The sequence below is a fragment of the Homarus americanus genome, unplaced genomic scaffold (assembly GCF_018991925.1).
Source record: "Homarus americanus isolate GMGI-L3 unplaced genomic scaffold, GMGI_Hamer_2.0 scaffold55640, whole genome shotgun sequence".
Classification (NCBI taxonomy): domain Eukaryota; kingdom Metazoa; phylum Arthropoda; class Malacostraca; order Decapoda; family Nephropidae; genus Homarus; species Homarus americanus.
In genome coordinates, this window is record NW_024713650.1 from 2,503,611 (window position 1) to 2,528,005 (window position 24,395).

At 41.5% G+C, this 24,395-nt stretch overlaps 1 protein-coding gene across 2 annotated transcripts in view; it reads left to right on the forward strand.

Moving 5' to 3' along the window:
• LOC121873317 (serine/arginine repetitive matrix protein 1-like) overlaps nt 1–24,395 on the forward strand; it is a 57,751-nt gene that overhangs the window by 15,521 nt on the left and 17,835 nt on the right. The window contains exon 2 of one of the 2 annotated variants that reach the window (XM_042376829.1): nt 18,209–18,277. The exons of the other annotated variant lie outside the window; for it this stretch is intronic. Coding sequence (XP_042232763.1) covers nt 18,209–18,277 — 69 coding nt within the window. The remainder of the gene's footprint in view (nt 1–18,208; nt 18,278–24,395) is intronic. 2 annotated transcript variants of the gene reach the window in all.

The window sequence follows — 24,395 nt, forward strand, 5'->3', positions numbered from 1 at the left end:
TTACAGCAACTGATGGCATTTCCGTAACAGACGGCTGTGTAATAACGTCCGTGATTGCAATAGCCAGTGGACTTGCAATAACGAGCGATTTGTAATAAACGATTGAAGTTAAATAACCGTGATTGAAATATTGGTGGATATTTAATAAATTAGTTAGGCGCAATAACTAACTTCATTAACTAACATATTGGATTATAATAAATAACAACGCAACAAAGAACCGCAATACAGACCCTCGAGCGGGATTGCAGTAACGAGTGGCAATGCAATAACGCGTGGGAGCGTAATTCCTAAAAACACACTTTAATTATTAAGCCAGACGGGGCCCAGACGGAAGTGACGTCTGTTGGCTCCAATAATATTTTTCTCGTCTAGCGCCAGTTCACATGGGGGTAACTCCTCCTCCTTCTGAAAACATGAAAAATAAACAAGAAACAAAAGAATATCAAGACGCGTACCCCCAAACCACTGCCATCATCATCGTGGTATTTCGTAAAATCAGAAAGATAATATAGTATTGCCTGTGTGAATAAATGATTATACTGTGAAGGTCAAGGCTACTGGCATGAGTGTGGAAATATTTCGTGTTAATGATTTCAGCGGCTCTACTCTCAAAAAGGTTCATACGTTAAGGTTTTTTTCTTCTTCTCGTAGCTGGAGAGGAGGAATGTATCTTAATGGCTTGGGTGTAAAAACGCATCTGTCTGGCTGGTTTAAAGTGGAATATTAAAAAAGGGATACCCAGAAATTATAACAAAAAAGCTGCCTTAACTGAATACATTATTTTAACACCATATTAGTCTCAAGAATTTAATGTGTATGTATTATATTATTTGGTAGGGAATTAGCCAGAGCCACTTGGTGTCGACTGTAAAACAAAAATTCGCTGGTAATTTATTCAGCGTTAAGATTCTGTACAAACAAAAGAGCATCGTCATTAAAGCAACATGTGTGTATGTGTGTGTGTGTTTGGCGGGAAATACCGAGGGAGCGTCTGTGTAAACGAGCGAATTATTTACATACAGAAAACATCTTTAAGGGTCGGCTATTTACATAAAATAAGGCCGTAATTGAAGGTTAGTTGGTAGGCATTAACCATTTTGAGCAGCTGTGGAGAAAAAATAAGAGGGGGAAAAAAGGACCTGGTGGTTAGGGACAGTGTTGTCGGCCGGTGAGTTCTCATAACGCTACATATTTCCTGATATAAATCTTACTAATATACTATATGACTTAAATATCTCATATCTTGTATTGTTAATATAGATACAATATATGTGTATTAGTCCAGTGTATTCAAGTTTATGGGTAATTTGGGCATATGTATAAAATAATGTGTTGCCATCATATTAATTTTCATAACTATATTGTATTAGTTGTCTATATAAAATACATTTCGTGTTAAACAATATGTATTTTATATTAGTGTGTGTTTATGTGTACATGATATTAATACATAGGGATTAAGAAGTATATATATATAATCATGATGGAATTTTAGTCGTATTAAAGTTGACTTATTCTGATGCGCATAAAACACGGTATATAATTTAGATTTGTATGTATATATGTATTAATATATATACATGTATGATGAATGTATACTTATGTGTTTTTGTATACATGTATTCATAAGATAGTTCTTTAAAAGAGTGTGTTGGTGTGGGGAAGAGTGTGTGCCCTTGGAACAGCTGCTGGCGGAGGGAGTATTGACCTCGACTCACACACCCCAGCCCGCATCTGTCGCCCTCCCTCCTGGCGGGAAAACTAAACTAATCCCCTGTTGTCTGTCATACACCTAGACCACAGATATCAATTGCCTAAACCACAACATATAATCGATTCTCTAGTATTTAAAATATAATCGTAGACAAAATAAACTTAGAACGCAACGCTAGATTGGGAAAATATTTAGAAATACCGTCATATTTTTTCTCATTCGCGTGAGGACAGTTGCATCTCTCCACAACAGGTGTTCTCCGTTATGAAGAATTTCTTAATATCAAAGAATTTCCTGGTGATCAGACATTGTTGAAATATGTATATATCTTAGCTGTCAGAAGAAGGGGAGCACCTGAAGATTAGACACCCTAGCTTATATCACCTGAAGATTAGACACCCTAGCTTATATCACCTGGAGATTAGACACCCTAGCTGAATTCATAGTGTATTAGGGTGTCTAATCTTCACGTAAAATAAGCTAGTGTCTAATCTTCACGTGATCCAAAGATCGTAACAAGATATGAAATCACGTATTACGAAAGAACAGAAAATAAATTACGTTCGGGTATTGAGTATTTTTATAAAGCTCTGATTTGTTGGGGATTTGTTCCTGCCAGTAATGATAATAATGACAATGATGACACAATGTAAACACCATAACCTCCCAGTCATTATACGTCTCTCTCATCTCTTTATATATTCAGTAATTAAAAGAGTTGAGTATTTTTAGTTTTTATTAATAGTTACGTATAGCTTTGTCGTCGATCAGCTGATGTGATGTAAACATGACGATCGATCAGCTGATGTGATGTAAACATGACGATCGATCAGCTGATGTGATGTAAACATGACGATCGATCAGCTGATGTGATGTAAACATGACGATCGATCAGCTGATGTGATGTAAACATGACGATCGATCAGCTGATGTGATGTAAACATGACGATCGATCAGCTGATGTGATGTAACAAAGACTTTACCCGCTCAGCTGATGGATGTCAATAAAGATATTTTACTATCTATCAGATAAACTTAAGATAAGAAACAAAGATAATTATCACATATTTATTGGTGTTTAATTATGTTGCATCATTATGTTAGTATTTGAATGATATTACGTAGTGACACACACACACACACACACACACACACACACACACACACACACACACACACATTCTCTCCAAGAAATATATAAACAATTTCAACATATTTACAAAATCTTTTACGTGCATTTCCATGGAGACGCAAAAATAAATATTATATATATGTTGTGAGTTCTTATCAGGGTTAGATAATGAATGATAGGGTGACGGAACGTTGGGGGTGGAGATGGTGGGGGTAAATAGCCTTGACTGTAGGACCCTAACTGTTACTGTGGGGGAAGTAACTGTCTCTGGGAGCTAACTGACTGACTGTCTGTCTCTGTGGAGGAACTGACTGTCATTGTGGGGGTATAGAACCATCACTACTACTACTGTGGGGGTGTGGGGTAGTGGTGCGGGGTTTGGTGGGGTGGGGTGGGGTGTGGGTGTGATGGGGTGTGGGTGGGGTGGGGTGTGGGTGTGTGGTGGGGTGTGGTGTGGGGGTGTGGAATCATAACTTCCTTAAAGGGAAGTAACATCTTGGGACACTGCCAGAATAATCCCAAATAATATAAGGATAGTCTCTCTCTCTCTCTCTCTCTCTCTCTCTCTCTGGGTGTGATATTCTTACGATCCAAATACGTCTGTTTAATAATTTACTCGAGAAAGTATTTATATTTTGTATTTTTGCCTCCTTGAAAGTATTTATTTTTTCCCAGGTGATTGGAGAATGATGACGAGGTATTTTTAGTCTATGGTATGAAAAAAATTGGATTCTCATAATTTCCTATCTTGTTATTTTCACTTAAGTGGTGATTTGTGAATTTATCTTATTGTCTCGCTTAAACTATGACTTATCTCTCGTTCGTAAGTTCTTTCTCTCTCGTAAGTAAGTTCTCTCTCTCTCGTTCGTAAGTTCTCTCTCGTTTGTCAGTTCTCTCTCTCGTAAGTAAGTTCTCTCTCTCGTTCGTAAGTTCTCTCTCGTTCGTCAGTTCTATCTCTCGTTCGTAAGTTCTCTCTCTCGTTCGTAAGTTCTCTCTCGTTCGTCAGTTCTCTCTCTCGTTCGTCAGTTCTCTCTCTCGTTCGTAAGTTCTCTCGTTTCCTTTTACGAACCTTTGTGAATATATATAAACTGGTAAAGTCATTCAAAGGGAGATTTAAAGTATAAGGGGGGGATAAGGGATTTTAAAGGGTAAGGGAGGTAGTAAAGGGGTTTTAAGGGGGAGTTTTAAGGGATAAGGGAGATTTTTAAAGAGTTTTGAAGAATAATATAAATGAAGCAAGACTCTGAGCCAAGGTGAGGTAAGAGGAAGTGGTTTTTAATCAACACCTGAGGAGCAATTTTGGTTAAGTTTAATCCTTTGAGAAGTAGTGACGCACCTGAGTGTTTTATTGGAGCTAACTTTCGACTAAAAGTAATAACGATAATACGACAATAATAGTAATAACAAAATAACAATGATAACAATGAAATACTACTACTACTTCTAATAATAATAACAACAACATAAAAATAACAATAACAACCACAGCAGTAATAATAATAATAATAATAATAATGAAATACTACTACTACTACCACTACTAAGAACAACAATAATAACAACAAAAAATAACAAAACAACAACATGAATAATATAATACTCATACGAACAACAACACAAATACAATAACACCACAATTAATTTAAGTCAATACAGTACCATATACAATAATACAGTGTAAGAGGTTTTGGCCACCACAAGAGGAGGAGGTCTGTCTCTGGTGTTCCCCAAGGTTGTTTGCTTTCACCATCACCCTTGGCCATATACTACACCCACGTCACCCCCCCCCCCACCCCCTTCCCCTGGTTCCTGCTGATGCCCCTGCTGACTTCTGGGTGTCAGTAGTTCCTTAAAGTCAGCAGTAACACCTAGATATCAGGAATAACTTAAGATATTAGCACCCAACTAAGATGTCAGCAGGTTGTGTAGATGTCAGGAGTTCCCCAGGGTTTCTAGCTGACACCCCCCCTATAGGTAACATAAAGGTGGTTTTAATTATCAGGTAAAATAAGCTGGGGGTGTTTAATCTTCAGATGATCCGACTAAAGCGCAATAATAATATCAATACTATACTAAGTTACTTTTATTTAAGTAGATACGTTCACTTAACACTAATTATTATAAGTGAGAATCTTTTGTTTATTTTTGACGTATGTGAGAATTTGATGGGAAATTGTTAAGTAATTGTGTGGTTTTATCTTAAGTTAACCTCTACGGTGTTTACTTAAGCCTTTGACATTATTTACCAGGGAAAAATTATCTTACGACTTAGGTCTCTCTCTCTCTCTCTCTCTCTCTCTCTCTCTCTCTCGTTTCCTACCTGGTGGTGAGTGGTGTGACCTAGTTGTGTCCTGGGTGTACTGTATTAGACCTTTATAATGATTATCTAACTACTACTACTACTACTACTACTACTACTACTACTACTACTACTACCACCCGAGGAACCCAGGAGCTTGTGTCGTGGTGAAACTCCTACTTATTGCTGGTGTTGTTGTTGGTGTGGCACTCCCGGCGGCACTGCCTGAGGGGGGTGCCACACACACACAGTGCCTGGAGGGGTGGGAGGCGTCTGGATTACTTTAGTTGAGGAAAAGTCCCTCCCTCCTCCTCCTCCTCCTCTCTTATTTTCCTCCCTACCCTCTTCTCCTCCTCCCTTCTTCTCTTCCCTACCTTCCCTCATTCTCTTCCTCTCTTCTCCCCACCCTCAACTTCAGGTGTTTAGAAGGGGGGAGGGGGACGTGGTTCTGGTCTTGGATAAGTTCCCCCCCCCACCTATCTACCCCCATCTTTCCTAACTCCTCTTACCCCCCCCCCACCCCCTTTACCCTCTCCCCACACCTTGTCTTTTCTCATTTCCTCACCTGTCCTATTCCGTTACCTCTCTTTCCTCACACACCTCCCCCCCACTCCTCTTTCCTCACCATCATCTCTCCTCCTCTTTCTCCACCCCCCCGAGTTGAGGTGTAGTAATGAGAAACAAGAGAGGAGAGGTGGCTGAATCACCCCTCCTCCCTCTCCTCCTCCTCCTCCTCCTCCTCCTCCTCCATCATACTCCTTAAGATCTCTCCAGTTACAATTTTAATGAGGATGAAGGATTTTTCTCTCCGACACCATCCTGCCTGTGTGTGTGTGTGTGTGTGTGTGTGTGTGTGTGTAAAGAAGACGTTCATAGTGATGTCTGTATGAACCTATCCTGTATGAGGGTGCATATGCTTCTATGTATGTATGTATGTATGTATGTATGTATGTATATAACGGACAACTTAGTAACATAGGCATCTCTTATTGCTCACTCACACCCCTTGATGGCTCACTCGGCTTTTTTATGTCTCAGCCGACTTTGCATGGCTCCAACTTTACGGCTGAACTGAAATTTTTGCTTCCCTGGAAATTTATGACTCAGTTTAGGGCTATTTTTATAACACCAAACATCAAGGGACTTTATAAACACCCTGTACACTGACCGCGGGTCTGTAAACACCAACATCAAGGGATCTTCACTACAGCTACAGAATAATACAAAAAACATTATATTTACTTCCTAAACCACGAAACTACGATGGAAAATGCCCTACAGATGTGTCCTGGGTTCATTACTCTGGTGTTTATATTATACCCAGAGAAATTATACCAGTTATACCTTAAGAATATAATATAACATAGCCACGGGTTATAGGTTACTGCCTATAACTGTTATATAAGGTCACCATCTGCCTATAACGGTTCATGCTCCCCCCCCCCACGACCCCGATCACCAGCCTATACCCAGTACTACCCCCTAACACCTCCCCTTTGTCACCCCTTCCCCACGACCCCGACCACCAGCCTATACCCAGTACTACCCCTAACACCTCCCCCCTTTGTCACCCCTTCCCCCGACCCCGACCACCAGCCTATGCCCAGTACTACCCCTAACACCCCCCTTTGTCACCTTCCCCACGACCCCGACCACCAGCCTATACCCAGTACTACCTCTAACACCACTCCCCTTTCTCACCCCTCTCCTCACCCCTTCCTTCCTCACCCCCTTCCACCCTCCCACCAGCTTGTACCCCCACTCACCCCTCTCTTAAGACTCGTTGCTGTGCCCACTTTAAAATCTCGTCAAACACAACTTTTTTTTTGAGTGAAGAACTGGGAATGTGATTATAACTGTGTGTGTGTGTGTGTGTGTGTGTGTGTGTGTGTGTGTGTGTGTGTGTGTGTGTGTGTGTGTGTGTGTGTGTGTGTGTGTGTGTGTGTGTGTGTGTGTGTTTCTCAATTATTCCTTTCCTGTTTTCCTCCTTCCATTTCCCTTCTCTCTCTCTCTCTCTCTCTCTCTCTCTCTCTCTCTCTCTCTCTCCCTGTACCGTATAACACGAGGAAGTATCGAATGAGTCCGTCTGTATCATGTTATGTATTGGGTCAGTTCAAGGTCTGGTCACGCCCGCACGCCCACACGCCTTCTACGTCCCCCACCACCACGCCTTTGTCTTGTGTATATGTATGTATGTATGTATGTGTGTGTGTATGTATGTATGTATGAGTGTGCGTGTGTTTGTGTGTCGTGAAGAGAGAAGAATCAAGTTCCTTCCAGATTATAAAGGATTGGATTGATCAGCTGTCTACCCCCAGCCACTCTGCCTCTCTAAACACACGCCTCTATTGTGGTGATGTAACCCTGAACTCATCCACCACTGCTCAAGATGATGGTGTTATGCTCACTCACGGGTACCTGGCCCTGGGGTGAGCATAATGTCCTAGTATAAAAGAGTCACGGCCCCCGGAATGAGCATAATGTCACGATCGGTCAACAAGAGGTGCCCCGGAGCGAGTATTATGAGACAATACAAGACTGTGTGGGGGGGCCTTTATAATACTTTTACGCTCCGTCAAGGATAGCGACCCTGAAGTGAGCATAATGTTGTCACGTTCAGTCAACAAAGAGGTCCCCTGAGTGAGCATTACGTGTGCACCTTAGCGTGTTGGTAGGGGAGGGAGAATCTGGCCTGTGTGTGACCAAGTAGTGAACCTGCACTATATCATCCCCCTTACCCTCCCCATCTCCCTACCTACCCTTCCCTAACCCCCCCTTCACCTCTTCTTCCTTACTCCTTCCCCTTTTCTCACTTTAGACTCCTCTCCTCGTCCTTCCCCCTCCCTCTTCTCTTCCCTCTCTTCGACTGTTATTTACCATCATTACTATACACCTGACCCTACACACGTGGTCTCTCAGTAATTAAACACCTTTGTTGACTAATATGGACGCCTTGGTTAAGTAATTTCAATGCTACCTTGATACCTATCCGTCCGTCTCTCAGGTGACCCCAGGCTTGACCCCCGGCATACCAGAGTGAGAGCAATAACAGAATATAATCGACGTCTTCCGCTACCCCCCACACACACACACACACACACACACACACACGTTATACTAATGTGTCTGGAGCTTCTTCAAGGTCTTTGTTGGTTGCGATACATGGAATAGTTTAGATAGATAGAGATGTACAGTGTGTGTGTGTGTGTGTGTGTGTGTTTGAGGAGCAGCAGCAGGACGTCGACCTCTACTTCACATCAAGGCACAGCTCTCGTTTTCTAAGTGACTGGTGGTGATGGTGGTAGTGGTGGTGGGGATGGTGGTAGTGGTGGTGAGTGACACGCAGGGGTAACCAACCTAAAGCAAATGGTGCCCTCAAGTCTTATCTTCGTCTTGTACGGTCGTCCATTTGTGTTTCAGGAACTCGTGAATGTCAGCTGATTTTACGTAAACAAAGCCGCCATCTTTATTTCCTCCAGCTGATTCTAGAAACAAACCCGCCATCTTTATTTCCTCCAGCTGATTCTAGTAAACAAACCCGCCATCTTTATTCCTCCCAGCTGATTCTAGTAAACAAACCCGCCATCTTTATTCCTCCAGCTGATTCTAGTAAACAAACCCGCCATCTTTATTTCCTCCAGCTGATTCTAGTAAACAAACCCGCCATCTTTATTTCCTCCCAGCTGATTCTAGTAAACAAAGCCGCCATCTTTATTTCCTCCAGCTGATTCTAGTAAACAAACCCGCCATCTTTATTTCCTCCCAGCTGATTCTAGTAAACAAACCCGCCATCTTTATTCCTCCAGCTGATTCTAGTAAACAAACCCGCCATCTTTATTTCCTCCAGCTGATTCTAGTAAACAAACCCGCCATCTTTATTTCCTCCCAGCTGATTCTAGTAAACAAAGCCGCCATCTTTATTTCCTCCAGCTGATTCTAGTAAACACACCTGTCTGTCTATTTATCGTTCAACCCTCCCGGAAATAAAGGAACTATTATTAGCAGCTGGCAACTGAACCCAAATACATTACCAATTATGCCATAACAGCGCGAGTAAATGTTGACCTTTGTCTGTCTGTCTCACTGGAAGTACGTGCTGTTGCTGTTGTGATGATTGTTATTATTATTGTTGTTTTTGCCACTGTATTTGTTTCATCTTAGACAAAAACAGACGAAACAAGTAAATAAACAAACGTAGACACTATTAAAATGTCATTAGACCGATCCGTTATTTCGTGAATTGGTCCCCCTCCCCCACCCTAATACCCCTCACCTCCACCTCCCCCACCCTAATACCCCCACCTCCCCCACTTATACCCCCCACCTCCCCCACCCTAATACCCCCCACCTCCCTCCCCCACCCTAATACCCCTCCCTACCCTACTACCCCCACCCTAGCCCCCCACCTCCCCCTACCCTACCCCCCTCCCCCACCCTATACCCACCATCTCCCCTCCCTACCTACTACCCCCACCTCCCCCACACCCTAATGCCCCCCACCTCCCCCCCCTCCCCTGCCTACCCCCCACCTCCCCCACCCCTATACCCCCACCTCCCCTCCCCTACACCTCCCAAAGCTCCCTCCCCTTCCCCCATACCCTCCCCTCCCTACCTCCCCATTGCCCTGTTCTCTTCCCCTCTTACCCCTCCTTATACCCCTCCTCCTTATAGTACCCCCCCATACCCCCCTCCCCTCTCATAATCTACCTCCCTCCCCTCTCATAATCTACCTCCTCCCTCTGTCTACCCTCCTCCCTCTCATGAAATCTACCTCCCTTCCCTCTCATTCTCCTCAGGATTCTATCTACCTTCTCCTCCTCTTCCTTCTCTCTTCACTATCGTCTCTCTCTCTCATCTCTTTATTCTTTACTCCTTCCTCTCCTCTCTTGCCCTCTCCCCTTCCTCTCCTCTTGCCCTCTCCCTACCATCCCCCTCCCTACCCCCTCACCCACCACCCCCTACCCCTACCCACCCCTCCCCCCGACCGTTCAGTAACCTAAATTATATCATGGTTCCCATTCTCCTCTAATGATGGAACCCGGAATTAAATGACCTCTCTAATTTGTAAGCCCCCCCCTCTCTCCCCCTCTCAGTGATGTTCAGTTCTAAGTACTACTACTATTACTACTACTACTACTACCAGTAATAACAATATGATTGTCTCAAACTGAACCAAAATGTCTCACCAGTGTCTCAGTAACTTCTCTGTGAACGATGAGAACCATTATTATTTGACCGTGAGTGAGCGGGTGTTTCCCATCGCTAGTGTCGATGACGTCACAGTATTTCCCACAAGGCCGTCAACAATCTCTCATTATTTCTCACGAGTTCTCTTCTGTGTTTCTCAGTGGTTGCTTCTGAGAGATGGTGTTGGTTAATTGTATTTCTCAAGCGATGACGTCACTTGTTTATTTCTCAGTGGTGATGTTATTTCTGTTGAAGATGACGTCATGTGTTTCTCAATAATGACGTCAGTGGTTACATATCAGTGATGACGTCAGTGGTTACATATCAATGGTGACGTCAGTGATTTACGTATCAGCGATGACATCAGATACCTTTGTCTCTCAGCGATGACGTCAGATAGTGGACTTGTGTAAGGATGTGTGTGTGTGTGTGTGTGAGAGAGGCCACTTACACAACTAAACTGTTACCTCTCCCTCCAGGCATCACACCAGCGGCCTCACTCACGACAGACGTTCGTACGGTGGATTTCTCACGTATCTGGCCATGTGAGAAAGGTGGTTTAACCCTGAGGATGATGGTTTAACTGTTGATGATGGTTTAACTGTTGAAGACGGTTTAACCCTTTAAGGATGATGGTTTAGCCCTCTGAGGATGGTGGTTTAACCCTTTAAGGATGACGGTTTAACCCTCTTAGGATGGTGGTTTAACCCTTTAAGGATGACGGTTTAACCCTTTAAGGATGATGGTTTGACTCCTCGAGGATGGTGGTTTAACCCTTTAAGGATGACGGTTTAACCCTCTTAGGATGGTGGTTTAACCCTTTAAGGATGACGGTTTAACCCTTTAAGGATGATGGTTTGACTCCTCGAGGATGGTGGTTTAACCCTTTAAGGATGACGGTTTAACCCTCTTAGGATGGTGGTTTAACCCTTTAAGGATGATGGTTTGACCCTTTAAGGATGATGGTTTGACTCCTCGAGGTTGATGTTTTAACTGGGGATGGATGGTTTAACCCTTTAAGGACGAGAACCTAATCCTCCAGTACAAAAACTTCTCCTTTAAGACATATTCTATCACTGTATTATGTTGTATTAATGTATTCTTGTATTATCTTCCACAGGTAAGCGAGGGTTGCCACCAAGTAAATATGTCACCATTTTTCCTGCCCGTATATTGAGAGGTTTTGTGAGTATTGCTAATTGAGTATTGCCTACCATGGGCCTACTAGAATTGGGGCCTATTAAAACTGGGCTATTAAGACTGGGGCCTATTAGAACTGGGACCTATTAGAACTGGGACCTGTTAGAACTGGGGCCTATTAAGACTGGGACCTATTGAAACTTGGACCTATTGGATCTTGGGCCTATTAGAATAGGGGGCCTATTAAAACTGGGGGTGGGGCCTACATATGTGAGCGTATGTGTGTTTTTCTGTGTGTAAATATGTCCCTTTACTTTCTACGTGTGTGTGAGCATGTGTGTGTGTGTGTGTGTGTGCGTGTGAGTGAGTGTGTGTGTGTGTGTGTAAATATAATCCTTTACTTTCTATGTGTACAAGATGATGTGACATAATAATGTATATTGACCCTGAGTAGTGCTTGTGAGTAGCTTTATCTGTACCTGTAACTACCTGTAACTAGTATCCTTACCTGTATTTTTCTCAATTAGTAACGCAAAATTTAGATCTAGCAATTGACTGACTGTAACACCAAAAATAAACCAAATATCCTCACCAAATATCACCCGTCTTGTTATGATGGATACTCCCGCGATGGTGCGGTGTAAAAATGCGTTCGTGCAGTCGTTGTTGAGTTGGGTGACTTGACGAACGCTGCCACCTCACCCCTGGATTCCTCCTATCTTGTCCAATGTTGACATCTCCCACCAACCAGACCCCGCGTTATTTTTCCTTCTCCAAACACGAACAAAGGCTTTTTTTTATACATAGCAAACTTAGATATATATATATTTAGTATTACCAATATTACCAGTTTTTCATTCAAGTTATATCTCAATTGAAATCACCGAAAGATGGCGTTTGAACTTGTTATCAGATCATTCCAGCGTTGGTTACTCCCATCAGAGGGAAGCATCACACTATCACAAGCAATTAGTCCCCGGGGAGCCAATCAGAACCTCAGATTTACGGGTCGACGGCCACTAACCTCCAGAATATCGATAATGATTGGCTGCGTGGCGCGCCTTGGTCCAGCTTGACGAGTAAACAGTGGGAGGTTTGCCAAGGTTCAGGACACCGAACTCCCTTGAAGAATTTGGTCGTCTAGGCAAAAATGTGATGATTGTGGAGCAGAAATGTGGGTGTGTAGAGAGAGAGAGAGAGAGAGAGGAAATGGATGGAAACGGAAAGAGCAATAGAGGGAGAGAGATAAATATGGGGATGTCGCAAAAGAGAGAGAGATAGAAGGAAAAGAGAGAGAGGTTTGGAAGAGATAGAGGAATCAGAAAGAGGAAGAGAAGTAGTTAGAGAGAGAGACGTCATGAAGGAGCAGATGTTATAGCCGTGGGAACCTGTCACCACCACCACCTGCACCACTACCTGCACCACTACCTACATTACCACCACCACCTGCACCACTACCACCTGCACCACTACCTACATTACCACCACCACCTGCACCACTACCACCTACATCAACACCTACACCACCACCACCAACACCAAGGTTAGGTTAAGTTAATTACAGGTTAGACTAGATCAAGTAGCGTTTAATTAGGTTAAGTTAGGTTATGATAAAATAGTTTAGGTTAAGTTAGATTAAATTAAGTTAGACTAGATTAAGTTAGGAGCGGAACTGACGGCCATATTGCAAGATCACGAGACAAGTAGATCAAGGTGAACCTCATACTGGATCCCACCTTACCTAACCTAACCCCACATCACCTAACCTAACCTCAACACACACTGGACCAAACCTAACCTAACCAATAATTATCTGGTGGTTTGATGAAATATGAAGGCTGCGAGGGTCCCGTCTGATCTTAGGGGCTAAATGTGTGTGTATATGTCTGTCTGTCTGTCTGTCTATTTATAAGTGTATCTGTCTCTCTGTCTGTCTGTCTATCTGTTATAATTGAGAATCAGAACAGAACCTCTTAAATAAACACATTAATCTCTCACCCACAACAGAGAGAGAGAGAGAGAGAGAGAGAGAGAGAGAGAGAGAGAGAGCAGACGCAACGACATTGGTCAACTCATTTGCTAACTAGACCATTCCACTTACGTACTCCTACCACTAACTATACAGTACTTAAACTCTAAAATGTATGAAATAAATTAGTGTACTCCCCGTTTCACAATCTCGAGGCGAAATTAGGTGGATGAGTTGGGGCCGTTTGGCAACACACACACACTGCCTCCCCACGGTACATCAGTTGCCATATGCATCATGTGTTGCATGTAACTTATTTTAATGTAAACTCTGATTAGTTGGATAAATTAAACTGCTTTTGGTGTTTGGTTTATTTTTTGGTGTTGTTTTTATTACGTGGTTTATCAGATATGAGTGGGATTAATGTGTGTTTTTTTTCCTGTGTTGATAACCGAATCGAGTTGCTTTTAGAATTTGCAATACAATGTAATCTTGTGTTCAGTTTCCGTTCCAGTTACTGTAAGATTATTTTGATTGTGTTGATGGGGTTAAAGACGCAATAATAATAATAATAATAATAATAATAATAATAAATACAACGAATTTAACTAGATACATTACGGAAATAAGAGATTTATTTAGGCAAATTCGATTGATCAACTCGAGTCTCCCGCCCCCAAACCTGACTGGACTAGGGATGGTCGACACAGATAAACCATACGGGGGAAAATCCTCTACCCTGGAGTACCTAAACCACCCTTATGATCGTATTCTCTGACATAGATACTCGTAAGGTCTAGAATCACATAGAGAAATAAGGGTTGTATCGTCCTTAAAGGCAACGGTTTATGACACAGATAGCTCGTAAGGTTGACAATGGTATGGCCGGGGTAAGGAGAGATGGTCCTTATGTTATGTGGGTCAGGCAGGTGGCTCGTTCCCCCGGCCCAGCCTCCCGCCCACCAAGCCTCTGACTGAAGAAAGTTAGGCATTGGAGTCGCCCCCCCCCCCTGAGGCCCTACGGTATTCCTAGTAGACAGTTATGCTACTTAGCTCTCACTAGCCATACTAGCCCCTGGAATGTTATAGAACACCCACTAACTAGTAATTATTGGCCCTACACCATGGTATTCCTAGTATAGAGTTATGCTAGTACATCCACTACTAGGCATCCCCATTACCTACTAGTACAGGTATACTAGTTTTTATTACCAGTACTTACCTGCACCCACCCTCCCTCAGTACAGTTATACCACTTGTTATATCAGTATGCAATAGACTCATATATTCAGGGTTATATACAAGTTTTCCTTCTTATAGTTGATATATAATTTGTTATAGGTATTAAAAATATAATTACTTCTATTTTACAACGAATTAAGATGTTAAGTAAGTGTTATTTATTACCCCAAGAGATGACGTAAGCGATCAGCTGATATAATGGAAAGTAAACAAATATGGCCGGCACCTGTCAGCTGATGTAAACAAAATATTGGTGCGTAAGACATTGTTGTTCTTTGTGTTCAGAGGTTAGTAGTCCAACATAACAGCATATATTCATTACCACTACCACCATTAACAATCACTACCAACTACCACAACCTCTACCAGCCACCACAATCACTGCCACCACTACCACCAGCTGGGTGAAGTATGGCAGACCGAACACCATCTGGCAGTCAATGTGTACTTTCTCTGCCACACACCCTCACTACTCTCTCACCACTCTCACTCCTTCCACCACTCCCCACCACTCCTCACCACCCTCCTCACTCACTCCCTCCCCACCACTCTCCACTCACCCCCCACCACTCCTCTCACCACCCCCACCACCTCCTCACCACTCTCCTCACTACTCCTCCACCACCTCACTACCTCTCACCACCTCCCACCACTCTCCCCACCACCTCCCCACCTCACACTCCCTTCCACCACTCCCTCACCACCTCCTTACTAATTCTCCCCTCACTACTCCTCCCTCACTACTTCACTACACCCTCACTACTCTCCTTCACTCAATACTCCCCTCCCCTCACTACTCCTCCCTCACTCACCTTCACTACTCCCCCCTCACTACTTCCCTCCCTCATCACTTCCCCTCTTTACGTCTGTCAGTTCATCCTTCCGCCATTATCACGTCCGTCCGTCCGTCCCAAATTCATCTTTCGTGAAGGTACAAAAACTAGTATGTACCAGAGAGAGAAATTCTATGGTACTTCTCTCACGTATATACAATTTTGCACACACACACACACACTTACTAACTCTCTCCCTCTCGCACGCAAGCACACACACACTACACCTCGACCTGAATAAATATAAAAGAGAAATAAGTGAGAGTTTCTTTGTCACACTTAAGATCATAACGTCTTCTCACACTTCATATTTTGTCCAGTGGTTTACACTCATGTATGTTTTGTCCAATGATCACACTAATGGGGTCATAGATGTTGTATTTTGTCCAGTGGTTCACACTCATGTATGTTTTGTCCAATGATCACACTAACTGGGTCATAGATGTTGTATGTTGTCTAGTTTCACACTAACGGGGTCATAGATTTCAGATTTTGTCCAGATTTCATATTATTTTGTTTACCTGCATACATTTTCAAGGTAACATTGTCTACCTGTCCAGCCTCAAGGTAACATTGTCTACCTGTCCAGCCTCAAGGTAACATTGTCTACCTGTCCAGCCTCAAGGTAACATTGTCTACCTGTCCAGCCTCCAGGTAACATTGTCTACAGCCTCAAGGTAACACTTTTGTTTACCATTGTTGGAGGGAATAACACTCACACCTCCACCACAAAAAAAACTCCATTCTCATATAATTTGGGAATTTCCTTCCATTTCCCAGCGATTCCAGGCGATAATTTCCTCCCCTATCCCCCCTTCACCCTCCCCCCTCCCCCCTCCCCCCCCCCCCCCTTCCTCCCTCCGCTCCCTTCTCACTCCCTCCCCCTCTGCCCTTCCCTCCTTCCCCCCTTCACCCTCCCCCCTCCGCCCCTTCACCCTCCCCCCTCCGCGAGACAGACGGGCTCCCTGGTGAAGTCAGTGGGTGATTAGAGGTGATTAGCGCGACGATTGTAAGTAGTTAGAACGGTGATTGTGAAGGATTATTACTTAGTATTGTTCTCGTGTGTGTAGATGGGGATTGTGTGATTGGCTAATGACTGTGTGATTGGCTAATGACTGTGTGATTGGCTAATGACTGTGATTGGCTAATGACTGTGTGATTGGCTAATGACTGTGTGATTGGCTAATGACTGTGTGATTGGAGAAGAGTTGTATGATTGAAACGATTACCGTATGATTAGGGAGGTCACTGCATAATTGATCAGGTCACTGCACACCTTTAAACTATTCCCTAACCATCTTTAACAAACACCTATGTATATTTCTTCACCTCATTAACTTACGAAAGTATATATAATTCAGTTTGTATAATTAAGTATATATAATTTAATTGGTCATTTGAGTGTAGAATTTCATTGTATTTTCTGTGTTGTAAAATTTTATTATTTCTGTACTTTTAATAATAATAATAATAATAATAATAAAACAGCAATAATAACTAATATTAATAATAATAACAACAGTAATAATAATAATAATAATAATAATAATAATAATAATAACTAATAATAATAATAATAACAACAGTAATAAAGCAATAATAATAATAAAACAGCAATAACTAAATAATAATAATAATAAACAGCAATAATAACCCCTAATAATAATAATAATAATAATAATAATAATAATAATAATAATAAAACAGCAATAATAACTAATAATAATAATAATAATAACAGTAATAATAATAATAATAATAAAACAGCAATAATAACTAATAATAATAATAATAACAACAGTAATAATAATAATAATAATAAAACAGCAATAATAACTAATAATAATAATAATAACAACAGTAATAATAATAATAATAATGACAGCAATGATAATAACAAAACAATTAAAAACAACAACAATTTCAAGACAAAAACAACAAAAATAAAAAAAGACAAACCTCATCTTTTGTTAAATTTATAAAATAAATAAACAAATAATAAGTGAAGAGTTGAAAAGTAATGTTTGGTAGAGGAAAGTGAGCGAGTGTTAGTGAACGATACTTAGTGGTGTGGCTACTGGGAACTGGACGAAGGATTATGAAACACTCGATTAGAAAACTTATGGTGTGTGTGTGTGTGTGTGTGTGTGTGTGTGTGTGTGTGTAGTTCTCATGACCCTAGGAAGCTTACATACACACCTGCACACAGACACAGGAAGCTTACATACACACCTGCACACAGACACATATATTCGTACATATACACACGATCACGTACACACATACATACACAAACAGTTACAGAAATACATGCATACATATCAGGATACAGAGTATACATACACGGAATCATACATATAGATGCAGTATGATACATCAATGTATATATATATATATATATATATATATATATATATATATATATATATATATATATATATATATATATGGTGTTTAAATACCTGTTTGGCCCCGAGTGTGTGTGTATGATGGTCAATTCTCTCTCTCATTTATCTCTCAATTTACCACCTTGTCTACTGTTTCTCCCCAGTTTATCTCCTTATCTCATTTATCTCTCAGTTTATCACCTCATCTGTCGTTTTTCCTCATTTATCTCTCAATTTATCATCTCATCTACCGTTTCTCCTCATTTTATCTCTGAGCATGTCTCCTTATCTCTCCCTTCCAGGTGTTCACTCCCTCCCCCTCCATCTCCTCCTCAATCCAGAGTCTTCTTCTTCTACATATATTGTCCAAGGTATGTGTCTCTCTGTCTCTGTCTTCCTTCACTAAATTTAGGTGTTAATCTAATCTAACCTAACCTAATCTAACGTATTCTAAACTAACCTAATCTAATCTAACATAATATAATTTGGTGGTGGTGGTGGTAGTAGTGTTATTAATAGTGTTATTATTATTAGTAGTATTTGTAATCTTTATTATCTGTTCACCATCTCAGTGCAGTTAATCTTATCTTCTTCTCTTTCTCTGCTTCTTTGTTCATTGCGTCTCCTCTTATCTCTGTTCTCTTCAAGTCTTGTCCATTATCTCTTGCCTCTTGTTATATCACGACTTTCTCTTGGTTCTTCTTCTCAATTTCTTCTTAATTTCTTCTACTTCTTCCTTCATCGTCTTACAGTTTATTCCTCATTATCTTTTGTCATTATTCTCTCTCTCTCTCTCTCTCTCTCTCTCTCTCTCTCTCTCTCTCTCTCTCTCCTGAAAAAAAGATAATTCCCAAGGCTTGAACTTCACCCAAAACCTGTAGTAAAAATAAATATAAATTCGATAAATTTGCCAAAATGTTTCGTAAATACATTCAGAATATATCTTTAATCCACGAAAAAAATCACGACTATAAGCATCTTGGAATATATAATATGCTATCAATATATTATAATTCATATAAGGATCAAATAATATAGAAAATGATATATTATTATTTTTAGATTATCAAAATCCGGGTGTAATTTATAAATGATATATAAAGAAATTACGAAAACTTCTGAGAATTCATTTAAGAAGTATAGATGCCAGAACACGATAACATTGTCTGGTAAAACAAATGAGATCACAAAATCTCACAGTAGGTTTTTTTTATTAGAAACAACTAAGAACATCCATATATATTTGTACCTATTAATTAATAATTCTTTTACTAATTCAATGATTTCTTGTATATAATTATGACTTTTATGTCTCTATTTGTTTGATTTTCATACGTAATATACTGTACTGTAAGTGAAAGAACAGTTACCTCAACTCCGAAACAAAATCGATTCGCGGTGTAAAAATTGTCATAGTGGAAGTGTAAGGTTAAGTGCCTCTGTGCTCTCAACACTTCCTGTTCTCGTCTGTACCATTTGTTGTGTCGCACTTATACCACAGACCTGTGAGAGAAAAGTGCCCTGCTTAATGTTAGAGTTAAATACTGTTTTGATAGCGTTAAGTACCTCGTTTAATATCAACATTGTTAAGTACCGCGTTTATTATCAACATTGTTAAGTACCGCGTTTATTATCAACATTGTTAAGTACCGCGTTTATTATCAACATTGTTAAGTACCGCGTTTATTATCAACATTGTTAAGTACCGTGTTTATTATCAACATTGTTAAGTACCGCGTTTATTATCAACATTGTTAAGTACCGCGTTTATTATCAACATTGTTAAGTACCGTGTTTATTATCAACATTATTAAGTACCGCGTTTATTATCAACATTATTAAGTACCGCGTTTATTATCAACATTGTTAAGTACCGCGTTTATTATCAACATTGTTAAGTACCGCGTTTATTATCAACATTGTTAAGTACCGCGTTTATTATCAACATTGTTAAGTACCGCGTTTATTATCAACATTGTTAAGTACCGTGTTTATTATCAACATTATTAAGTACCGTGTTTATTATCAACATTGTTAAGTACCGCGTTTATTATCAACATTGTTAAGTACCGCGTTTATTATCAACATTGTTAAGTACCGTGTTTATTATCAACATTATTAAGTACCGCGTTTATTATCAACATTGTTAAGTACCGCGTTTATTATCAACATTGTTAAGTACCGCGTTTATTATCAACATTGTTAAGTACCGCGTTTATTATCAACATTGTTAAGTACCGTGTTTATTATCAACATTATTAAGTACCGCGTTTATTATCAACATTGTTAAGTACCGCGTTTATTATCAACATTGTTAAGTACCGCGTTTATTATCAACATTGTTAAGTACCGCGTTTATTATCAACATTATGTGATGTGTTCCATGACGATGTTAAGCGATATCATCGGTAAGTGTTGTATTTCTGGTGGAAAGTGAGCTGTCATTAATGAACGTTGCTGTAACATCCTCTCTCTCACTACACACACACACACACGAAAATGTAAACAATTGCTAATTATTTGAAAAATATTATGACGTCATCAAGGGTGTGACGTCATTAATAAAGGTGAGGCAATGGGTCGGCGTGACGTCATAGAAGGGTGTGGCGCTTAGAGTGAGTGTGAGGGAGAGAGAGAGTGAGAGAAAAAGACTGAGGTGTGTGAGAGAGAGAGAGTTGTGTCAGCGGACCTTGGCACACATATGTCTCTCTCTCCCGGACACCACAACAATGGCCACATGGAGAAAATTTCTCACAATACACATATGTACTTCCTCTCTCTCTCTCACTCTTCTCGTCCCTTTCTATCGTCTATCTTCTCATTTCCCTCACTTTCTTTGCTTTGTTGTCTCACTTCCCTCACTTCTCTCCGTCACCTCGACCCCCTTCTCTCAGTGTTACCCACACGTATAGTATCATAATTAACTCTATAAGAAACAATGAAACTTTCCTCAACACAGTGATACCGAATGATTGTGTTATGGCGAGGTTAACACAGCGCTAGTTTCATCAGTTAGCGATAGGTGGCACGACTAAGTATACCCGTTTATTCAGGAGGGGCTAACGTGCCCACCAAAACAAAGATTCTCTGTTTGTAAATAAGACCCCACGTGGTGCTGATGACGTCATAATGGTTGTAAACAAGACCCACGTGGAGTTGATGACATCATAACACTGGACCTATCGAGTGTTCCAGCCGTCTCCCTATCTCGTCTCCTCCTTCAACCTATTCCACTTACTTCCTCTTTCATATCGCCTACCTCCCCTCTCCTCTCTGTCCCTCCACTTTCTCGTCCTACCTTTTTTCCATCTTTCCCTCCTTCCCCTTCCTTCTCCCTCACTTCTCTCTTCACTTCTTCATTCTCCCCTCCCACCTCTTTCCCTCCCTTCCTTCCCTCTCTCCCCTCTCCCTCCTCCCTCTCTTCCTCTTAACAACACATGAGTGAGTTTAAGGTGGTTGATCCTGGAAATGTTTGGGGGGAGGGGAGGAGGAAGATAGAAAGAAGAAGGAAAGGAAGATAGGAAGGAAGAGAGGAAGGAATGGAAGAGAGGAAGATTTAAGAAGAAAGTGAGAAGGAGGGAAGAAAGAGAATAGGTAAAAGGAAGAGGAGAGAGAAGAATGGAAGAAAAGAGAGAGACGAAGAAGGGAGGAGAGGAGATAAGAAAGGAGGGAGAGAGAAGGAAAGAAATAGACGAGAACACACAGAAAGATAAAACAAATAACATAATAAGTGACAGAGAAAGACAGGCACCCGGACACGGACAGACAGGCACCCGGACACGGACAGACGTTAAGTAGATGTAAAGTGTTTTGGGTGGGTGAGAGAAAGGGGGGAAGGACAAACTTGGGTGAGGGAGGGGGGGGGAAGAATCCCACCTCACGCCTGGTCGCCTCTTCGGGTCCCCAACCTCTCCCTTACTCACTATCTCACTTGTACATTTTCTCTCTCACACTCACTCACTTATGTACGCTCTCACTTTCACTCACACACAATTTTCTCACTCACTTTCTCTCACTGTGGCTAAGTAATTGTGAGTGAACGATAATGACAAAAGAAAGTGAGGTGTGTGTGTGTGAGAGACAATAACCAATCAACAGTAGTTGATTGGTTTAGTCAGGTCGTTATTGTCGAGATGGGTGTCTTGAGATAGAGGAAGGGGGGGGGGGTGCTGTAAGTGGATTGGTCTGTTGGTGTATGTATTATTATCATTATTCACAGCAATTCTCGATCATCTGTTGAGTAATAATAATAATAATAAATACAAACACAATATCACTTTCTCTTAAGGTGGCGCCATTGTCTTTCCTCCTCCATTGTTCTGAAAAAAAAAGATTCTCAAAGATCGTAAGTCAAAACAAATTCCCAATATGGCATCAAAATTACACTGTGACTCTACCAAAAGGTTTTAATTTAATCTACAGTCACGAGAAAGTATTAACGATTGTCTTTTGTTAATAGTATAGACGATATAAACAGGATCCGTGACGTCAGAGGCAATAAACGACGGTAACGTGAGATGCGACTGGAAGGCTTAGTGAGAGCATCGAGACCTCAGGCGATGGGTTTCGAACCGCCTCGGGTAGGTCATTATGTCTCCTTATGAGGCTAATGCGTCGTCCTGATTGGCTGCTGCTCTCGCCGTGTTCCCGAAGCTCATAGGTGGAGGAGGATGTTGTTTATTATTTGCGTGAGGAATTATCTTGGTTGGTACACACAAACACTTGGAGAGAGAAAAGAAATCAATTAATTCCAGAGAAAGAGAAAGAAATAGATAAATTACAAAAAGAAAATAATAACCTCAGACGCCATATTGTTTTTGTTTACATACCTGTGTTGCCAATTATGGATTATGTTGCCGCTTTTTTTGTTTACGTATGAACAGGTTGCCAGTTAACGAATTTAATGGTGTATTTTGTTTATATGTGATTGGGTTGCCAGTTGTTGTTTTTGTTGTTGTTTTGTTTGATTGAGTCTCTTGTGACACTTATCGTTTTAGGTGTGAATGTCAGCTTTGAATGTCAGCAGGTGTTGTCTACTGTAATTGTTTGGCATATGTTGTCAGGTGTTGTCAGTATGTGTGTCACCTGTTGTTAATGTCAGTATAATTGTCACGTAATGTCAGCATGTTTGTCAGGTGTTCATGCCAGCAGGTGTTGTCAGCTGTAAATGTCAGCAGGAGTCAGGCACACACGTATTGTCAGCTGTTCATATCAGCAGGAGTCAGCCAGGTGTTAATGTCAGCAGGTATTGTCAGCTGGTACAGTGTAGGTGGTGAGTCAGTCACTGGCTGACATTTGGTGTAGGTCGTAGAGGACCGCTAGGCTGGTGGGCGGCCTTGGGCGGCGTGTGGGCGGAACGGCACCACGACCCCACGCCCGCACGCCCCGGTCCTGAACCTCCCTCCACCCATGCTTTGCCCCCCCCCCCCGGCAACTGAACCCCTACATGCCTTAGTTCTGAACCCACAAACCCTGGTTCCGGAACCCCTTAACGTGGTTCTGAACGCCCTATGTCTCGTTCTCACCCCACACACACGCCCACACCCAGGTAACGGAGGCAGTCCTTTAGAGGGCGTGTGGGCGTAGTCAGGTGATGTGTTGGAACGCACCTGTTTGTACACGCACACACACACACAATCAAAGACAAAAGTCGTGTCGCAGTTTTGTCCGAAGATTAAATATAACTGGTGAAACATTATGAGAGCCCCACCACAAGGCAGAGCGGACCATAAGATAGTCCTTCGGCATATGTTTTCACCAAAATTTCACGACACAACTTTTGTCTTTCATTGTACACATGAGTACCATAATAATTATGTAAACATGCTGGTGCCACCATAATTGTACTTAAATATGTGTGACTTCCGTACGTGCCCGCATAGCTTCACACACACACACACACACACACACACACATGGTTGTAAAATTATATAATGTTCGTGCTTTTATATGTGTGTGCATGTGTGTCTGAGTGTGTGTGTTTCAAAGTGTCGCCACCACCACCACCACAAATGCCAGGGTTACATTGTATAAGTTTTTATATAACCAACTGGCTGTCCTTCGTTCATGCCTTACGGGTGCCCTATGTCGTGTCGTGCCATGCCGTGCTGTGCCGTGCCGTGTCGTGCTGCATCGTGCCGTGTTGTGCATATATATGTGTGTATATGTATGTATGTAAATAGTCATTACGTGTGTGTGTAAATAAGTAGTGTGTGTGTGTGTGTGTGTGTGAATGAGTGTGTGTATGTATGTATTGTGAATGGGTGTGTGTGTCCCTGGGATGGTGACACACGTGACATTATCGGTCAGTAAGGATAAACTCAGCTGACATTTGATAGTTCCGGAATGACTTACATTGAGTAGAGTTCACTTAAGAAACATAAAGGTGTTTTTTTTTCCCGAAGTTCTTAGCGTTTAGGTAACATCCTGTGTGTGTGTGTGTGTGTGTGTGTGTGTGTGTGGTCACTGATTGGACTCTCTGAATGTGAT